The following is a 20,848-nucleotide window of genomic DNA, read 5'->3' as shown; positions in this document are numbered from 1 at the left end:
ACAGTAAACAACAGTAAGTTTTTTTGTCGAGTAAATAATAATGTATTTATAATAACAGTGTATTAAAAGCCTGCTTTACGATTTCATTGATGTTATTATGAGTTACATATTTAGGAAATTCCCAATCATGCCCAGCAGAGGTCAGGCTTCTCTAAGTTCTAGCGCGATTAATGGTGCCTCAATTTCTCTTTACTTATTTGTTCGATATAAATCAGAGTTTCCATGTTTTATGGACAGAATTTATACAGAATATACAGAATACAGAAAATAACAGAATATAAAATGTCACGTTAAATAAAATGTTCCTTCCACCACCTGGGACATCTTTTATCAGAATAGGTATATTCATTTCCTTGACTGTTGTCTATTGAACCCTCTGTAGAATTGATCAGATTTGTTTGATTGGCAAATAATATATAAAGAGTGGTGCAGTTGCAGGGAGAAGAGTTGGTGAAGGTGGGGGAGTTCAGGTACCTGGGGTCAACAGTGCATACTAATGGAGAGTGTGTTAGAGAAGTGAAGAAAAGAATGCAGGCAGGGTGGAGTGGGTGGAGAAGAGTGGCAGGAGTGATTTGTGATAGAAGAGTATCTGCAAGAGTGAAAGGGAAAGTTTATAGGACTGTGGTGAGACCTGTGATGTTGTATGGTTTAGAAACAGTGGCATTGAGAAAAAGAGGTGGAGCTGGAGGTAGCAGAGCTGAAGATGTTAAGGTTTTCGATGGTATTTATTTATATGGATTTATTAGAGGGACAGCGCATGAAGGACGTTTTGGAGACAAAGTGAGAGAGGACCGATTTAGATGGTTTGAACATGTGCAGGGGTATGGGGTATATTGGTTGAAGAAGGCCAAAAAGGAGGTCTATATATGTGGTGAGGGAAGTTTCATCTGTAGTCTTCAGGTTTTGGAAGCTCCTGATGAGAAACATTGTCTTACCAAACATTTCAAATGATTAAAAATTTTAATTGGTTAAAAAAAAAAAAAAAAAAAGGAATCGGTTCTAGCTTTTGAAACAAAAACGGTTCAGTTGAAACTGTAAAAACTGTCAGTTTAAAGAAAATAAATAAAAATAAAAACTAAGCAGTATGTTAGGCTTAGTAGGACTAAATCTTTATTTTCAGAAAACTAAAAAAAACAAAAAACTAAACTTTTTCTGTTTCCATTTAAAATAAAGAGGGAAGTTCCCAACATTAACCAATAGTAATGTACACATTTGTCATATGATCCTTTAGCAGCCAATTATCACTAGGCCAAAAAAAAGCATAATGAAATTCTCACTAAGGCAACCACCCTCCACTTAGCACTGAGTGAGTTTTATTTTTCCACATTGTTGTCATTAACACCAAGCAGTTTATTATCCCTTATGTACATTATCTTAGAATTAAAGAATGTTATTCTAATACATATGAGATTAATGCCACTTTTTGCTACTCAAATTCAAATAAGTATAAGGCACAGTTTGGGGATGACAATAAGGTTGCGCTTCCTTACATTAAAAAAGAGAGGAAGAGGATGAATGATGATGATGATGATGATGATGATGATGATGGTATGTAGATAAATATTTAAGGAGGGAGAATAGGAATTTAAAAGGATAATTAAATAGATTTAGTATAAATGACAATTTACAGAATGTATAGTATTTTGTGCTTGTTTAAATTGTTGGTTATGCAGAATGGTGTTTTCAAATATTTATTTATTTTTGTCAGTTACAATGTCAATTATTTTAATATTTTACATAAAAATAAGGCATTGCCTCCAATCTTCCATAAATTAAAATAATTTTTGATTAAGTATTCAATTGCAATAAGAAAAAACAATGTGTACCATAAATGGATTGAAAATATAAAGCTTAGTAACAGGGTAAAAAATTATATTTAAGAGAAAAGCATTTTTGGATCAACAGTGAAGACGGGGAAGACCAGCAAAAGGTCGTTTTACCAAGTACTACTCTGAACCGAGTTCAGTTTTTAAATCATTTTACAATTCTGCCAATAAATAATAAATTGTGACTGTAAAACAGCATATTGCATATTGAAATACAGCCAACATTAGAGCTGCTTTACAGAAAATTCAATTTAAAGAAAATTAACATTTTCTGTCCATGAGCATGATATGCATGTAAGCGAGTAAGTACGTTTAAAGACTTACTCTAAATTGGACATTAGATAAAAACCTCTAAATACCCCTCTGTCACAATTTGTTATAATGTCTGATCATACCTGTAAAATATTAATAAAAACATTTAACTTTAATGTTTCATATATGCAGGTACTGCAAAGCCTTTACTGAAAATATTTCCAACATACTTCAGTTTATGTATAATTAAAGGCTATAGCAGACATGTCCTGTCTGCAGGTAATCAATAAGGCTTGAAGTTCATGCCATATTGGGGGGTGAAATCAGCCACACTGCCACTGAACATCTGATAAAGCAGATAAAACTGGTTTACACTGAAAAACATAAGCCCTGGCCTTTGACAAAGATATACCAAAAGTCTATCTGCACATGGAAGATAGACAGAGGATTATAGAGTAAAATAGATAGAGGGTAGAGCTGAACATTCACCACTGTTGACAGTTCCCATAATTAGCAGTTTGTACTTTTGCGCTAGATGGGTTAAGCTTTGTCTACAATAAATATTAATATCAGATGTTATATATAGTACAGTTAGGGGAAGAAATGCAAAACATAAAATTGGATTGGAGTTTACATTTTTTAAACAATTTCAAATAAAATGCCTGCTTGGTTAAATAATCTAAAAATTAATAGATTATAATATTTTAGAATAAATACAAAAGAATACATACAATTTATCCAATACACTTTTTTATTATATTGATAAAATAAATTAATCAACAAAAGTGGCACAAATTAAATTGATTGAATCAAATCAAATACATGGAGACATTTTAAATAAATAGTTGACATTTGTTAGACCCATCTGGGAAAGATGCACTTAAAAGTGTTTGGCTGAGACTAAATAAACTTGCAGTCCGCACATAAAAGAATTGCATTAGGTACCAAACCGAAAGCAAAATAATTAAATAGTTATAATTAATAGTCAAAATATAATTAATAATCAATGCTTAAGTGTATAATCACAATGAATGAATATGAAATAAAATATAATATATCATCAAAATGTCACTGAACAGTAGGTTTTAGATAATATACATGTTGCTATGTCACATTCCACTTCACAAGTTTCTGTTCATATTTGGAGAAGATGCTAACTCATTATATATGAGTAGGTTATCGATCATTTCTGTCCACACAGGCTGCTCAGGTGCTTGTTTTCATCTCTTGTCATTTCGAGACTGGACTACTGCAACTCTCTGCTGGCAGGTCTTCCTCTGAACGCTATTTGTCCACTGCGAATGATCCGAAACACAGCTGCGTGACTGTTGTTCAACCTGCCTAAGTTCTCACACACCACCCCATTGCTATGCTTCCTCCACTGGCTTGTCCCACCTTTTCTCAGGGTAAGGGGTAAGTATACTTCAAGGCCCTTCTGTTTTCTGGCTCCGAGGTGGTGCAATGAACTTCCATTAAACAGCTGAGTCACAAAAGAAGTCACTCTTCCTTCCTTTTTTTTTTTTTTTGTTTTTAACCTCTCAACAGATTTGTATCTTTAGTTTGTAATCTAACAAATTTGTAATCTAACGAAAATGATTTATTCGTTGATAGAGACTCAAAGCACCTTTGTACATTGCACTGGATGAGGGTATCTGCTAAATGAGGTAAATGTAAATGTAAATCTTGTACGAAGGTTAAATGATAAAAGGAATACTAAACCAACTTGATTACTATTCCATACATCTACATCATTCAATTACATCTGGACTGTGGATAATTGGAAACAACTTCAACATGCAACATGACAATGACCCAAAGCAAACATGCTGTAAGCATTATTTAGAGGGTAAAAAGTCAGCTGGAGTGTTATCCATCATGGAATGACCTGCCCAGTCACGGGACCTAAATCCTATGGGATGAAATGAATTGCAAGGTCTAGCGAAGAACATCTTTTACAAGCAGCATGGCAAAGAATTTCACATAAGACAGAATCCATTGCAATGAAATACCTTTGTCTAACTCTTGCATCAGTCTGATAAATTATTGAAGGTCACACATACTGTACTGAGGTACAGTATTTCACAATGATGCTGATCTTCAACTGAAACAGCTGGAATTGTATTCAGGAAAGAGATGTGAAGAAAATAATTTGTTTGGGGTTGTGCATTTTGATAGAGGTTGCTTTGTTATATTTGCCTCCAAAAATGTTACTCTTACTCAATAATAATTAAAATAAATAAATACATGCCATAGACCACTATGAACACTTTCCTGTGATAATAATATATTTATTTACTTGGAAAATACTTCAAATAAATAGTGAGATGAAATTTTATCCCAGCACAGCTAAGGGCCTTTTGGCTTAGTGATAGATCTTAGATATGGACTTCAGCTACTATAACACCACTGTACTGACACAAATACCACAACCCGATTACATTACTTGATAAATGTTACTAAGCATTTTGTGCTAAATATGTTCTGTTACTGATCGTTTCTGATAAATCACAAGTATCGAAGTGTATAGAAGTAGCTTTTAATGACCAGAGTCTGAATTCAGAGTCTCTGATTACATCTATTATGTCTATTTGGGGATTTTCTGTATGTTCCATCAATTTTATATAGGGTTCACTCTCCGGCCTAAAGAAGAGAAGGACCATTCGGCTTGTTTTCAGCACTCAGTTCAAAAGCCTGCATCTATTATGGTATAGGGGTAAAATTGTGCTTGTGAAATAGTAAGCTTGCACATCTGGAAAGGCACCATCAATGCTAAAAGTTAATATAGGGAAAGGCAATGCTAAACCCTGTACTGCATCTATAACAACATCATCACTTCGCAGTAGAAATGTCTGGGTGCTGAATTCGTCTGCCTGCAATCCAGCACTTTTACAATTTGGTACATCAATTATTAAAAACTATGACAAAGAAGACCCAAGACCTTTGAGCAGGTAGAATCATGTATCAAACATGAATCCTCACCCAAAACCCCAGCGTGTCTTAGTCACAAGATGTATATGGACTGTTTTTAAAAGAATAGGGGTTAGTTTAGAGTGGCATAAACCACTGGGCACATTTTAAAGACATTGAATCAAAATTATCAAATTGTTTCCTTGAAATTGTAAATTTCCGCAGTTTAAACAGATATGTTTTTTTATGTTTAATTGTAAATAAAACATTGTTTTATGAGATTTGCTTTCTGCATCCCCCAAACCCCTAATAAACCAGCATTTAGATGGGACAAAATAAGTATAACCTTCCTATTTCCACAATAATTAAACAAGTCATTAGCAGTCAGGTGTTACTTAATAAATGCACAAGATTATTTAATTATTAAGAAGTGTGACTACCTCAGATTTGCTATCAGCAGAACTTTTGACAGTTTGGTGTCTTTTTTTAAAGTTTTTTACATTTAAAAAAGCTGTGAACCTGTTAGAAAACCTGTCCCATAAACTATAAAAGATTTAGTTCCCACTTTGTTGCTTAAATAACCCACTTTTCTCGGAAGACTTTTCTATAGATTTTGGAGTGTGGTTGTGGGGATGTGACCATTAAGCCACAAGGCATTTGTGAGGTCAGTTCCTGATATCAGGTGAGGTGACCTAGTGACCTAGTCAGGGTTGCAATTAAATTGTTCATTGGAGTTGAATTCAGCATTCTTTGATTACAACTTTCCACATTAACAGAACTGTCATGCTGATACTGGCTTTGAGCCCTTTTTTAAGTTCCATTAAAACTTAACATTACAATACAAATAATTAAATTATAAATGCAGTCGATATTTTAGTTTGATTTGTCGACTTCTTTTGCAGCAAAACTTTTGCAGTTAATGAGTGTACATTGTCCGGATTCATAACAAAAATGATAGTATGCAATTCTTCAATTATTAATGTAAAACTACAACTTATAAAGATATGTATATAAAGTTAGCATGTAACATATAAAGCTATATTTAACAAGTAATGTGTATGTTTAAACTTACTAATTTAAAGCATTAATGTGACTGTATCGCAAATGTTGTTCAGTCCACTTTATGACCTTTATTGGGATGCCTACACTTTACAATACAGTAATTGAATTTCGTATTGATAATTAGAATACGCATCTTATTAAATAATAATATTAATAAATGTAATGAAACATAATTTTAATATTTTCTGTCTACTGTTTCTTTCAGAGCTGTAATGGTCCAGTTCTGTGTGATTCAGCAGACAGGCCTGTTTGAAGCAAGGCTCTGTGGATTATACCAAAACCCGTGAACGGCGTCTAGGACTGTACCAATGTAAATGAGAAAGGGGCGGGTGTTGGAGTTTAAAGGCTGGAGCTGTGAGGAATGACTACCAGTCGCTGTAAGTTTCAAAGCCACCTTAGAAGCTCGATGTGGAGCATTTGTTCCGCTATGGATTGCGCATTGAACTGATTTGGTTTTGAAGGCGGAGTGAAAGAGGACGCGCTGATCTGCAGCGGTTTCTTTTCCGCGTGTGCAAATCTTGATTTAGTGTTCCGCTTCGGTCCAGAAGGAAACATCAGCACCAGCATTTGGTGTGCGCGACAGCGCAGAGGAGTGTACAGAAGTGTGTGTGTGTGTGTGTGTGTGTGTGTGTGTGTGTGTGTGTGTGTGTGTGTGGACTGTACAGGAAAAGGATGGGGAGAATGAGGATGGTGCGATCGGGCTTCTTCCCGCTCCTCTGCATCTTCAGGATCAGCATCAACTCGCACGCGGCTCCTTCATCCAGCCGTAAGTTCCTGCATGCTTTTAAGAGCTTGTTGGAGAAGGTTACACCTGGTGGCTCACGGGGCGATGGAAGGAGTTTTATCTGAGAGTTTAAGGTTTAATAAAGGGACAGTGTGGCTTTAGTAGCGTCTACCACGAACATTCTTTATCTGCTGTCTCAAACTATTTTCTTCCTTTCCTCATTTCTTCCTTATTCCCTGCCTTCCAAACTTTTTTTTTCTTTCTTGATAGGGGATTTTTTTTACGTGATGATTCTAAATATTTATTCGTCCTTTTTTAAGCACTTTAAATAGTTTAATGTCAATATATGCAGATTATTTTAGCAGAAAAAATAAAATAAAAGTAATAATAATAATCATAATCATAATAATCATAATAATAATGATATCTGATGTATTTATGAATCTAAGTACGCCGAGTTTTCATTTTAATTTTTCCGTAGCAAAATGTTTATCACAACGATATATATTTGTATCAAAACAAATAAATAAATAATTTCGTTTTTTTTTTTTTTTTTTCTTCACAACTCCCGTTGTGGTGTGGAGTATCAGGGCTCAGGTGGTGGTACTGAGCTCCGGCTGTTGATTGCTTTGAGCCGGTAATCTCATTCAGTAATTGCAGCATGGGGGGCTTTGTAGGTTGTGTTAATGCTCTCCCGAAGGCACAAATAAGGTTTATTTGCCCTCGTATACTGTGCATTTACAGACAGAGCATTGCACAAAATGTGGCTACAACTGATACCCTGAGTATATGATTCTATTCCTAATATTGAGCAAACTATTTTTTTTTTTTGCATGGACAGAGAAAGGAACATTAGGTAGGTTTGTTCCTGCTTAAAATTATAAAGCTATGTAGTAAGTTTTTTTTTTTTGTCCAGTTGAGTCCAATAGGTTTTTAGTCATTTAGTTTTAACTTATTATTTTAGCAATTGATTTAAAGACAACTTTATAACCCTACATTATAAAATGTGCAATGGTTTTAATGGTTATAATGGGCATTGTATTGATTTTAATGGAAGTTTTAATGTGGTATAAATGTGTATTTTGTTGTTGTTGACACAAAGCCTCTGACGTTAAAACAAAATTAAAAACAAAAGTTGTGAATATAAAGTCAAGCCGTTCGCTTTGTTGAGGCAGCAGGTGTTAAATTTACATTTAGTGCATTTGAACCTTGAAGCATTTTTATGAAAAATTTAAAAACATGCAGGAGTTTTTATATTCTTAATAATTAACATGTATCTACAGCCTAATGCAACCACTCAGTTCAAGAATTGTACCTTACAGGCTTGTTAACTAATCACCTGATAAAGGATGATTTGTAATCTGAAGCCAAATCCTGCTGGCAGTTCTAACCTTAGATAATAATTTGTAATTAGTTAGAATACAGAGTGATAGCCTATAGCTTTGATTAATTTTTCTTATTTTTTTTTATTTTTTTATTTTTACTTTTAATTAATTGACTTGTTAGCATGTAACGTATCCAGGGTACGTTTGTAACCCTAGATCTCTGAGGAAATGAGATGATGGGATTGCCCTGCAACAGGGGCATGATACACTGAACCAGCAGACACGTAGACTTTTAGGGTGGATAAAGCCAACCCTTTTGCAAACTTTTTCTGAAGGAACTCCAGCACTGAACCAACCGGGCAGTGGACTGAATCCAATTAGTGCTGACCGTACCACACAGAGAACAGATGCCATCTCGTGGCATACCACCTGCTTGTGGAAGGAGCTCTGGAATGGAGAATGGTCTCTACCCCCTCGGTGGAGAGACACGATCCTCAGAGCCACAACCACCATAACTCTGGGCATGGGTGAATTATTGTGCCCCCTGCTTGAGAGAGGAGATCCCTCCTCCTCAGAATCTCCCAAAGAGGGTGCTCATGGAGGCCTACCAGTTCTGCGAACCATGGTCTGCCGGCCACCCTTAGGGCCACCAGGAGGAGACCGACTCTATTCCGGTGAACACTCTCCAGAACTCCTGGAAGCAGCGCAATGGGGGAATGCTTACGCCTAAGCAATGGCTTCCATCCTTAGAGGGGCTGGGGGAGTTAGCAAAAACTATAGGGGACAGTGCAACTATATCTCGAGACGTGAAAAAATCCACCTGAGCCTTGCCGAATTTCTCCCAAATTTGCTCCACCATGTGAGGACGGAACCCGTCTCAACCCGTCTCGTCAGAGTGTCTGCTTCTTTGTTCAGATGCTCAGATGCTTCAGACTGCTCTCAATGATAGCAAACATAAGCCTCATAAGTGAGCGGTTCTGCTGAGGTAGATCTAGAATAGGACGCAACCCACCTTCCTTTTTGGGAACTATGAAGTACCGGCTGTAGAACCCAGACTCTCTGTCTGATAAAGGGACCACCTCGATGGCCTCCTTTTTCAGGAAAGTGTTTACTTCCTGTTCCATGACCAAAGCCTGCTTGTCGATACGGGGCGGACGAGACTCGAACTGAATCGTATAGCCTCGATCTACAGTACACAGGACCCACTGAGACATGTCTGGCAGAACTTCCCAGGCCGCGTTCCTCAGATCTGTCACTTCCTGGGGCTCCGACCCAGAGCGCCGTGGTGGATCCCTGACAGTGGGAGTGCGCGTCACGGTGCTCCATTTCTGTGCTTCCCGGTGGGAGGTGCTGGGTTCAGGCTGGCACCGTGAGCAGCACCATGACTGCAGCGTGGAAGGTACCGCTGGAACGCCGCTATCTGTTTCTTTGCCTCCTGAAACCTTTCAACTACAGAGTTAACAGAGTTGCCGAATAGGCTAGTAGGCGAAAGGGGGGCTTCAGCAGTACGTCATAAATGTCTCTCTGCTGAGGCTAGGATGCCCATGGACCAGCCAACAGCCTTAGTGGTCGCCTTAGTGACTCTGAGAGCCAAGTCTGCTCTATAGCGGAGCTCTTTCACCTGGCCGGCCGAGATGCCTCCAACAGCCAGCTCTCGTAGCAGGTCGGCCTGATACACCTGCAACACTGCCATGGTGTGCAGGCATCCAGCAGCCTGACCTGCCGAAAATGCTCGTCGGGCTTGCTGAATTGAGGGGCTTTGCGCTCATCGGCTGGACAAGCTATATCCAGCTTATCAACGGCACGTGTCACAACCTCCATGAGCTCCTCTACTTCAGATTCGCATAGCGCTGCCCACCCCTCTCCTCAGAGGAAGAGAGGCAGAGCTGCTTGCTCCCATTGCAGGGGGAAGAAACTGGAGAAAGGCATAATTCCAAAGGCTGCAAGCTGGACCGGGCAGGTAAGGTTGGAGAAAGGGACAGCCCCGTTTTAAAACCCCTTTGCGAGGTCTATCTGCGAACCCCGGGAACTGGCACACAGCTCGGCCTCAACGAGAGCAGGGCCGGAACCATGAAGAATAAAGGCACCCTCAAAGAGTGCCTAATGGTAGCAGAGCAATCGCACAGACAATGCGAGCACAGTGCTTGCAGTCAGCTCCCTCGAGAATCAACTTAACGTGCTCCGTTCCCAAGCAACCCACACATAGCTGGAAAGTGTGCTTAGCCTTCTTGGTTGTCTTCATTTTTTTGGACAAACAATAGACAAACGATTGACATAAATACACACAGAGTGCTTTATGAACAAACCGAGGCTGGCGCCTGCTTCACTCCATGTGCATTTTAAAGCTTCCTGGTCGTGAGGTCACCCCGCCGGTGACGCCGCGCCTTCCATTGAACAGATTACACATGTGATTCAGAGCGTGGCATTCCCAAAGCTGAGTTCCTGAAATGGAAATACAAATCTGTAGAGTTGGTCAAAGGTTTCTTAGTTTATTAAATTGGCTGATGAGTAATAAGACAACAATATTTATTTATATGAACTTATATAAACTTATTGTCTTCATGACATGCTTCTTTGAGAGTATCCATTCATCCATAACGAGTCACATTTCAGCAACTACTAGCAGTGCATTCAGCTGACAAATGTGCTTGCAGATTCAGATAATCACAAAGTGGAAGCTTGGCCTGAATAATGCGATTAAAGCTCTTCAATAGTTGTCGGGTTCGTGGACCAAAATTAAAAGTAGTCAAGCAATTACATGACCTAAAATAATGAGTATTGAATGAAATACCTGTATTTATTTCAAAATGAAAATTCTCAGGGGACGACAGTGGCTGCTGGAGTTTTTATTCTGAATAGAAAGTCTTTTAATTAATATTGCTTTATTCTTTGCTTTTTTATATTTCGCTTTCATACTACAGATCTCCAGTGAATTCAGAATGTCTCATTAGGCTCTAGGTAGATAAGAAATCAGTGTAAGTTCTTTAATTGTGTTCGGGAAATGACCAGCAGCCTTTCAGTCAATTCTCATTGTCTTATTAGTCGCCATCTTGGGCAATTAATTTTTTGGGATTTGAGTCACATAATCCTGATTTTTATATGACAGCCAAGAAAATAGCTGAAAATATTTTGTTCATTATTTTATTGGAATGTAAATGTGCCATTGTGCATTTCACTCAAGACAGAAGCATCTCTGTGTCTGCCAAAAGATCATTTATCACAGAGGGACTCTTTACAGGGAAGCCAGGACTCAACTCTGAGTTAACAAAATTATTTTGATTTTTGATAAGCAGTTCATTTAGAATTGTCTGTTTCTGTTCAGTTTCTGCATTATTGGATAATATTAAGCCTTACTGTGAACCCTCGCTGTCATATTATATTGAACATACTGTTCAATATATTATGCAATTCAATATACTATTGTAATTGTTTGTAACAGTTTCTTTGGACAGTTTAATTGTTATTACAGTCGTCCCCATTTATCGTGCCAAAACCGGCAGCCAAAAAAACAAATTTCTTTAATAAATGGACGCCACCCCAAAAATGTTTTTTTTTTTATTTATTTATTTTTATTGTTTAAGCCATAAATCATCATCCCACACTCTTTAAACACACACAGAACACATTTGCAAAATTATAGTGAGATGAGTTTTGTGTAAATTCATAGAAATATCACATTTATAGTAAGTACTGTAGTATAATACAGTACTGTAGCGTAGCCTATGCATAGTTTCTCTGCTTGTTTATTGGTTGAAGTGTCCTATACAGTGAAACCCCGTTGTACGAGCAACCTATTGTACGAGCAAACGGAGATACGAGCAAACTCGCTCGCCAAATTTTACCCTGTTTCACGAGCAAATTTCTAAGGCACGAGCAAACCCATGCTGCCGGTTCCCAGTTTTCGGCGGAGGGTCGCATCAGTCGCTTAGTTGATGACGCTTAGTTCAAGTGATCTGAGAGTGCATTTAAGGAGAAGTGTGTGCGCGTGTGTGTGTGTGTGTCTGGTGTGCGCGCCTGGGGCACTAAGCAGACCGACAAAAAAACAAAACAAATAAAAGTGGCTCCCGTATTCATACGCTCTCCCATAGTAACTTTTTTTTAGTTTTATATTTTTATTTCACTAGAAATCGTGAAAAATGTCTCCCAAGAAAATCAGTGATGGTGCTGTGAAAACGAAAGTAAATAGAATGACCATGGAAACCGAGGAGGTGGTGCGCGTCTCACACTCGCAATCAACCACTATCACATGAGTAAGTGTTAAATTATGTTTATATTATGGTCATTTGCGGTGTATTTGTTTTTAAAAATAGGCTACAAATACTTTTTAAGTGCAGAAATAAGCGATCGAATGAGATCTCGGAACGGATTAAATTACTTTTACATTCATTCCTATGGGGAAAATCAGTTCGAACATACGAGCAAATGGACACACGAGCCATTTTCAAGAACGAATTATGCTCGTACAACGGGGTTCCACTGTAACGTTAAAAACGGGGCTAAGCTAAAGATACATGTCACTGCATTCTATATATTTATTAGCTTAATCTGGTGATGTATGTCTTCAACTTTTCTTTTTTTTTTTTTACGTCAGAGGATACTACAACCAATAAATAAACGGAAACCTTCGGTTTCTTGTAATGCTACTCATTTCTTCTAATGAACTGAAATCGGGAACATTCGCGAAACAAAATAGTGGCAAATAAAAAATCTTAAAAAAAACGCGATAAATCGAGGGACAACTGTACCACCTCTTTAAGTGTTATATTCTTGGTATCTCAAAGTAAGCGTACTAACTAACATTTTTTGACCTGAATTTCACAAGGATGCGTGATTGCACATCAGATGTTCCAGGTATTATATCCCGAATGTTAGCGATCCTAAAACTGGCGCCATAATTAGTTGCCATTTTTGTGAGAAATGTCTCTAGTACTGAAATTCTGAAAATCTTATGAAGGACTTTGCTTAAAGTCTAAATTACTCATGGATGAAATAATTTAGCTAAACTATACAGATTAACTTGAGTATTCAAGTTGCTAAACACAACAAATTAAATATACGGATAGGGTATAACAGCATTTGTCTTTGTTCATGTTGTTTCACAACATTTGTTAAATAAATACAATTTGCCATGAGAATACATAGTCAAATTTGGCACAATGGTTCCATGGGTAGCTTTTGCACATTAAAACTTTAGGGACCTGGACCTATTGTAATTATTGGCCTGTTGTGGAGTTTTACATGTTTTTTCCATGCCCACATGAGTCATCTTCAGGTTCGCTGGTTTCCACCTTTCAAAACTAGGTGTATTAGCTACAACATATTGCCTTAAGATTTGTGTGTGTGTGTGTGTGTGTGTGTGTGTGTGTGTGTGTGTGTGTGTGTGTGTGTGTGTGTGTGTGTGTGTGTGTGTGGTGCTTTTTTGAAAGACTGTTGTCCCAATCGAGGTGTGTGCTATGTCTTTGTGACATGCTTTGACATATACTCTGGCAAATTGCAAGACAAATAGACAAGCAAGATGCCTATGAGAGACACTAAAGCCACAATACGATTCATGTAATTATCCACATATAGGTTTTATGAAATTAAAATGTTGAGACATAATTGACGCAAATAAACCACCACTATAATATCAATAAATTGTAATTAATATATTTGGTCAGAGATTATAATGCATAAGGGGTCATATTTCCCTATTATTAAAATTTTATTTTCAGTGTCATAAATGTATTTCATGACAACTATATACTTAACTACTAAAAGCAACTATAATTATAGAGCATGTTGCATTTACCCATTTAATTGTACAGATGTAAATAACTCTAGTAAGTGTGACTTACATCATGATAAACCCATGCCATGATGAATCGAGTGGATAATGTAACTGTCTTTAGATGACTTTTCTACAGATATGCAATCAATTCTGTATAGTGTACAATGTTTTGCAGTGTAATTCATTCTGATGGTTGTCTCTCTAAACCCTGTGAGGTTATTGTATTTATCTTTTTTTTTTATCCTGCCTCACACTGGGATTTACTTTCATAGTTTATATGGCCTACAATTTCATGAACTGCTTGTAGCTAAATAATGATATTTTGAAAGAGAATAATTGATTGTTTTAATTTTTTTCTTCCACTATTCATGCTTGTGTAATTTGCTTTGGTTTTTTGCTAATTCCTACTCCAATATTAAATGCTATTCAATTTAAATTTAAATTGCAATGCGTTTTGACAAAGGGAGATATTCCGATGTAGCTTTAGAGAATAAAATACTTTACAGATATAACTTATGTACTATAAATGAGTCCATATAATCGTATCCCATAAATGTTTGTCCCTAATTTTGCTTATAACTATTTAAAATAGAAGGTTGATGATTAGCATGTGCTCCTTCTTAGACATGTGAAACCACTCACTGCATTCATTAATGCTGCTGATTATACGTCACAGGCTAGCATGATAGGCTAGTGTACTTCTGATTGATAGGGAAGAGAGTAAGGCTCTCTTGGCTCTGAACCACAGATGTCTGTGCTATTGTCAAAGTAGTTATCTGCCCACAGTAGTGCAATTACTTCTCTGTTTTGCTAATCTTGTGTCCTGAAATTCAATATATTCAAATTTAGCAGAGCAATAAAAGTTGTAAGACTTCCAGTCTACCAGCATGGATGATACAGATATGTTTAGTGCACTCTGTACCCAAGATTCCTCCCAAAGGTTGCAAGTTATAACTAAAATCTTTAAAGTGTAAGTAGATTATTGTAGGTAAACTGTTTGTGGCTCTTTAGGTGAAGCATTGAAGCCAGGTGTCATTCATGAACCTTTGTGTGAATGAATCTTGAAGTGGTAAAATAAAAATAACAGCCGTAAGTTCCTTAGTCATATTAATCTTGCAAGTGCAGCATCCAGGTCCATTTTTGCACTAGAGCTTGGCTTTTATTAACAGCCTATAATAAGCCCCTTTCACCTTCACCCGATTATGAGTTCAGATTTTGACAGTGCTACATGCTATCTATGGAGAGGTGGTAGCTATGAATCCTACCTGCTATCTATGGGGAGGTGGTAGCTAGGTGGTAGATTTGAATCCCAGCCACACCAAACTGCCACTCACGGCTACCCGTGCAAGGCCCTTAACCCCATAGCTGCTCAGCTGTATAAGTATCAGTCGACTGGAAAAGGGCACCTGTCAAATTACTTAAATGCAAATTTAAATCTATGGCCAGGACCCAAGTCTGCAAAATTGTCCATGCTCTTTTGGTGGGGGGAAACGTATAGGTTTAATTTCCAGTCAGTCCAAGTGATTCTTTTTAATCATGGGTGTCTCTGAGCTCATGGCTGCAAAAGAAGGCAGTTGGCAGAATGTTTTCTTTTAACCTCCAAATGTTAGCGATGTACTGTAGAATGAGCAGCAGTTTGAAATGATACAGTGGCCAACTTCATGTGTCCCAGCACATGTTCAACATAATGAAATTAAATGATAAACACAGCCATGCCACCAAACAGGTGGACATTACATTTATTACCTCTTGGTGATAATAAATGCCATATGCTACATCATGAAAACCACTACAAGAACATGTATTGTCAACCTTATGACACAAAGATAATTTTGTAATCGCAATTTGTGTATGATTAAACGTTGAACGTTGTTAACATCCTTTTCCCACTAGCTTCTGTACCTTATGGGTCCGACAATGAGCAACGACATCATTCATTGCATAATTTATATGGCTGTTGTTTCATAGGCCTAGAGCACTTTTATATATTTATTATATTATATTTTTATATATTCCTAATATTCTAACAAAAAAAATCATTTGTAATTCTGAAGTTGTAAGGAATTTTAAGGGTTTTTCAACAAAGTATAGGCCATAGTTATCTGTTTTCCATGAAATAATTGAAAAATTGTTTTACTTTTAAGAGAGATTTTCAGTGCTGTTGTTGGGAGACTACATTCAAATTAGTCATATACTAACCAATGACAGATGGCTAGCAACACTAAACCAGGCAAAGGAGGAGAGAATGTTTTTGTTAAGCAAAGCAGATAAGAAGTGGCTAGAATAGCATGGCTCAAAACGCCATTAGAGTACCATATCACATACACATATAAGCCCTGACACAAGAACTCTGCTTTCATTTTTGTTAAGATATTCTTGGAGCTTTATCCAATCATTTCTATTCCACAAGCACAGACTGGTGTAATTTAGATTAGTCATTGCATTTTCTGTCAAATAGATGTTCCAAAAGAAGCCTCACATTTTAGGAGTGCAGTGTGTGTTGTCACTATGTATAAATATGGAGATGAAGATAAAGATCTCACCAATGAAATTAGGGCTGTCCAAGAAAGGACAAAATATCATGATCAGTTTAGCTTGATATGATTCTAAGTGTATCTGATTCCAATTCTAGTCACATCAGTCATTTTTAAGTCTTTAAATGACTATTAACTAAGACTATTCATTTTTATCAGTTTTAGCTATTCATTCAATTATGATTAATCCTAAAAGTACACAAGGACATTTTAAGCCCTTTTCCTGGTATAACAGCCTCCACTCTTTTGGGAAGATTTTCAAGCATGGCTGTAGTTTTTTCTTTTAGCCCCAAGAGTATTAGTAATGTCTGGAAGTGCTTTTGGATGAGGAGGCCTGGGGCACAGTCAGCATTTCACTTTGTCCCAACGGTGTTCAATGTGGTTGTGGTCAGGGCTGTGCACGGGCTAAAGTTAGGGTTGCATCTTCTTCTTTCGACTGCTCCCAGTAGGGGTGGCCGCAGCGGGACATCTGTCTCAAACCTGCCTGTCTTCCCTCAACACATCCATAAAACTCCTCCTTGTATTCCTCTTTTTTTTCCCTGATTGCTCCATCGTCAGCATTCTCTTACCGATATACCCCATGTACCTCCTCTGCACATGTCCAGACAATCTCAATCAGGCCTCTCTCACTTTGTCTCCAAAACGCCCTTCTGACTTTCTAATCCTGTCCATCCTCGTTACTCACAATGAAAATCTTTAGTTCTGCCACCTCCAATTTCCGCCCCTTGCATTTTAGTCAATGCCACTGTCTCTAAACCATACAACATCTCAGGTCTCACCACAGTCCTATAAACTTTCCCTTTCACTCTTGCATCACTCTTTCCTTCTATCACAAATCACTTCTGCCACTCTTCTCCACCCACTCCACCCTGCCTGCACTCTTTTCTTCACTTCTCTAACACACTCTCCATTACATTGCACTGTACTTTCCACCCTTTCAACCTCTTCTCTCTGCAACCACACCACCCCACTGCCCTCCCTCTCATTCACACACATGTACTCTATCTTACTCCTACATTCAAAAGAAACAAAGACACTTTTTTCTGCTGTACTTTTTTACAGACTTCCATCAAAAATTCTTGGGTTAAACAGACAGATTTCTCTCACTCATCTTGTAGATGCGCCTTGTACTAGACAGTTGTATAAAAGTGATACCTCAGGCTTGTTGTAGCAAGTTGTATAGAGGCTACATTTAGGTTTCTATTTAATACATATAGTATCCTGTACTTGTGTTTTGTCTTCAGCTTCTCTGAGTCTGACTTTTGACTACTGTTCATCACACTCAAATGTGGACAGCTTACAGATAATTTAATAGATAATGATGATGTATTTGGCAACTGCCAGAGTTTGTAAAAATGCACTTAATGGATCAACATGTTTCTCTTTTGGCTTTCATGGAAATAGTCGTCATTAAAACTGTTTTTGAAAATGTTCCATTTTGCACAGATTGCTCTCCAAACGTGTGAAGATATTAAGCTCATTAAAATGAGTCATGCCATTGCTTTACTCCTCCTATTAAAATATATTGCTTGGGTTTTGAAAATTGTGTACTTGGGCACTCTTTCTATGAAGTAGATCTCCTCTTGTGAAGGGCCTGAATGTGCTTCATTCTGAAAGGGCCTCTTTAGTTTCAAAAGTGTTAAAAGTGAGTCTTTTAACAGCCGAGCAGAGGTTGTCTCCAGTTGACTCAATCAGGCTTGATAGTGAAAATCTGGCACTAATACGGAGCACTGATATACGCTCTTGAGGTAGCACTGGCCTATTAAGCAGACTTATTAGCAATGATGAACAGAAGCACGTTTGCCTTTTATGCGCTCAAAATTAAAATTGTTACATATATTGATTACACATTACATTCGGATCATGGTTGTTTAAACTTTCTGTTTCTGATTCAGCATTACTATATGAACATACAAGCAGTGTTTATAAGTGCACTTATTCCATAATTCAGGGGTTCTCAAATATTTGCAGCCAGGGATCTTAATAATTTGTATGGACCTTTCCGTAGCAGTAGTAATAGTAACAACTATGATAGGCAAATAACTATAAAAACAATATTAGTACAGTGGCCCTGCTTAATATGCCCCTGAGAGTCTCCATATCTTTCTATGAGAACCTCATTCTTATTGTTTTTTCAGTTTGACACTGTTCTGAAAGCAGATGTTTTAAAGGTTTATCTTTTTACTCCAGTTTATCTGGAGTAAACTTTTTTTTATAATATATAACTTGATACACAGATGTAGCACAAAAAGAGCCTTATATTTAATTTACTGTGCCTTGTGATGTGCCAGTTATCACAGAGCAATAAAATACCTCTGGTCTTCATCTTTATATATAAACAGTGGTCATTCAGTGGTGGCAGCAGTTGTGTGTTGCACCTGATCACTTTTATCGTCTGTTGCTTTCATAAATGGCAGTAGAATTTGTTGTGCTTTTCTTTTTTGATTTTCAGTGTGCACAGTTTGGTGTTGTTGCTTATTTGAGTGATCAGAATATACAATTGAAAAACAAAGTATACCCAGGGCAAAGCAATAAAATCCCATTAAGCATAACTGTCAAAGAAATTAAAAACTCGTTTTTTATTCTATTTTTGTATCCTGAATGTGTTGATAGTGCATGCCAAATGGAAGCAGCTTTAAGAGCTAATGTCCTGCACGACTGCTGTTATTCATAATCCATTGGACTCTCTTCAGGCAGTGTTTCAGGTAAATGTCCAGTAGAGAAAGTAGATTCCAGCAAATTATGTGCTCAACTGAACTCACCACACTCTCTAAATCCTACAATCTACAGCAGAACCACTGCCATACCAGGCCCTGTTTCAGCCACTATAAGAGAGTTTGCAGAGAGGTTGTGGTTCTTTGTAGGCTGTTTCATTAGCATCTGAATAAATACTACAATTGTGGTGTATTTGTGGTGTATACTATTCTTAGTTTTTGTATACTGCATTTCAAATAAAAAGTGTGCACATTTTTATTTTTAATACAGATTTTTTTTTATTTTATTTTTTTATCTTTTGCTGTGCTTTTGCCTTTTCTAACAAATACACAGCCTTATATAATACACAGAAATTATTCACTGTATAGGATAGGGCTGCCACTAACGATTATTTTTTATAATTTTGATAATTTGAGTAATTAAGGTGAAGCAATTTGTGTAAATCAACACTTGTATTTTATTTGCAGATGGCAAGTTGACAACCATGGTTAAAAAATATAATGCAACATTGTTTTGACAATTTTGGTTTAAAGAAATGCACAGATATTTTGTTCATTTGTGAAGATATAAGCATCTAGAATATATAATAAAATTTAGTATAATAATTAAATCATACATACATAAATGTAATATACAAAAATAAAAAAAACAAGCATTTGAATGTAGTAAAGCTGCAGTAAATCGTGTTTAAAAACAGATACCTTACTTTTGTAGTAGACCAATGCTATAAGAAGAGAATGGATGGAGAAATGCAGCAAGCTAAACAGGCTTGATTAAAAAAATAAAAAATATTCACTGGTGTACAAATGCATAAGCACTTGTTAAAAACCACAACTACAGTGACAAAAAAAAAAAAATTGTTTACTGCTGCTGTTATTTTCTGCTTTTAGGTTTAGTGTTTGTTCGCACCGTTTTAATTGAATTCTTCACTATGTCGCGAGCGAGCTAATTGCACAATCTGATGTTCGCGAGTCACAACAGATCAGATCCAGTGCGACTGTCCCAAAGTTACAAACAAACAGGTTACACAATAACACTTCATTAAACTACACCATTTTTACATAATGAAGATATACAGTTTCTGCTTACCATGCTGATGTTTCACCTTCATCCATGACACCAGTGTGTTTTATTTTCTGTGCTCATGCATCACTGTGGTACTTCCATGCCAACTTCCAGGTACAGTTTTCTTTGTTGCGTTTATTATAAAATTCTCCCATGCTTTGAATGACTTGGGATGCACATTTTTTCCTGCTGCCGGTTGACCCTGTACTGTCTGCAGTGTTAGGGGTAACGCGTTAAAAGTAACGTGCGTTAAGTAATAATATTACTTTTCTGGAGTAACAAGTAAAGTAGCGCGTTACTTTATAAATTTACACATTAATATCTGAGTTACTTTTAAAAAAAAAGTAATGCGAGTTACTTTTCAGTTAAATTATTTTGCATAAAAAAATAAATACTGAATTAAAATGAACGTATTCACGTAGAATCATATGTGATTCTCATATGTGCGAGCAGCGGGAACAGAAGCTGGTCAGAAGCGGAGATGGCAAACCAGAGAATTACATTACTGTGATGGAAGTATTCTTATTATTTTAAAATAGTCGAGGAAAAGGAGAAAGGAATAATGGTTAAGTGTAGATTATGTGTTGTTGAAAAGCTCTTGTCAACTGCAAAAAATACCACTTCAAAAAATAAAAAAAAAACATCTGCATGCAAAGCACAGCACTACA

General features: G+C 37.0%; 1 protein-coding gene across 2 annotated transcripts in view; it reads left to right on the top strand.

The window, feature by feature from the left end:
• The first annotated feature begins 6,390 nt into the window (after window positions 1–6,390).
• The window catches only part of LOC310719776 (contactin-associated protein-like 2), a 245,626-nt gene continuing 231,168 nt past the window's right edge, over window positions 6,391–20,848 (top strand). For both annotated transcript variants that reach the window (XM_083529850.1, XM_083529849.1), the window contains exons 1-2: window positions 6,391–6,424; window positions 6,713–6,813. In XM_083529850.1, coding sequence (XP_083385976.1) covers window positions 6,720–6,813 — 94 coding nt within the window. In that variant the 5' untranslated portion in view covers window positions 6,391–6,424; window positions 6,713–6,719. The remainder of the gene's footprint in view (window positions 6,425–6,712; window positions 6,814–20,848) is intronic.

The sequence above is a fragment of the Silurus aristotelis genome (assembly GCF_946808225.1).
Source record: "Silurus aristotelis genome assembly, chromosome: 25".
In the NCBI taxonomy this organism is placed as follows: Eukaryota; Metazoa; Chordata; class Actinopteri; order Siluriformes; family Siluridae; genus Silurus; species Silurus aristotelis.
This window is presented reverse-complemented; position numbering and strand designations above follow the sequence as displayed.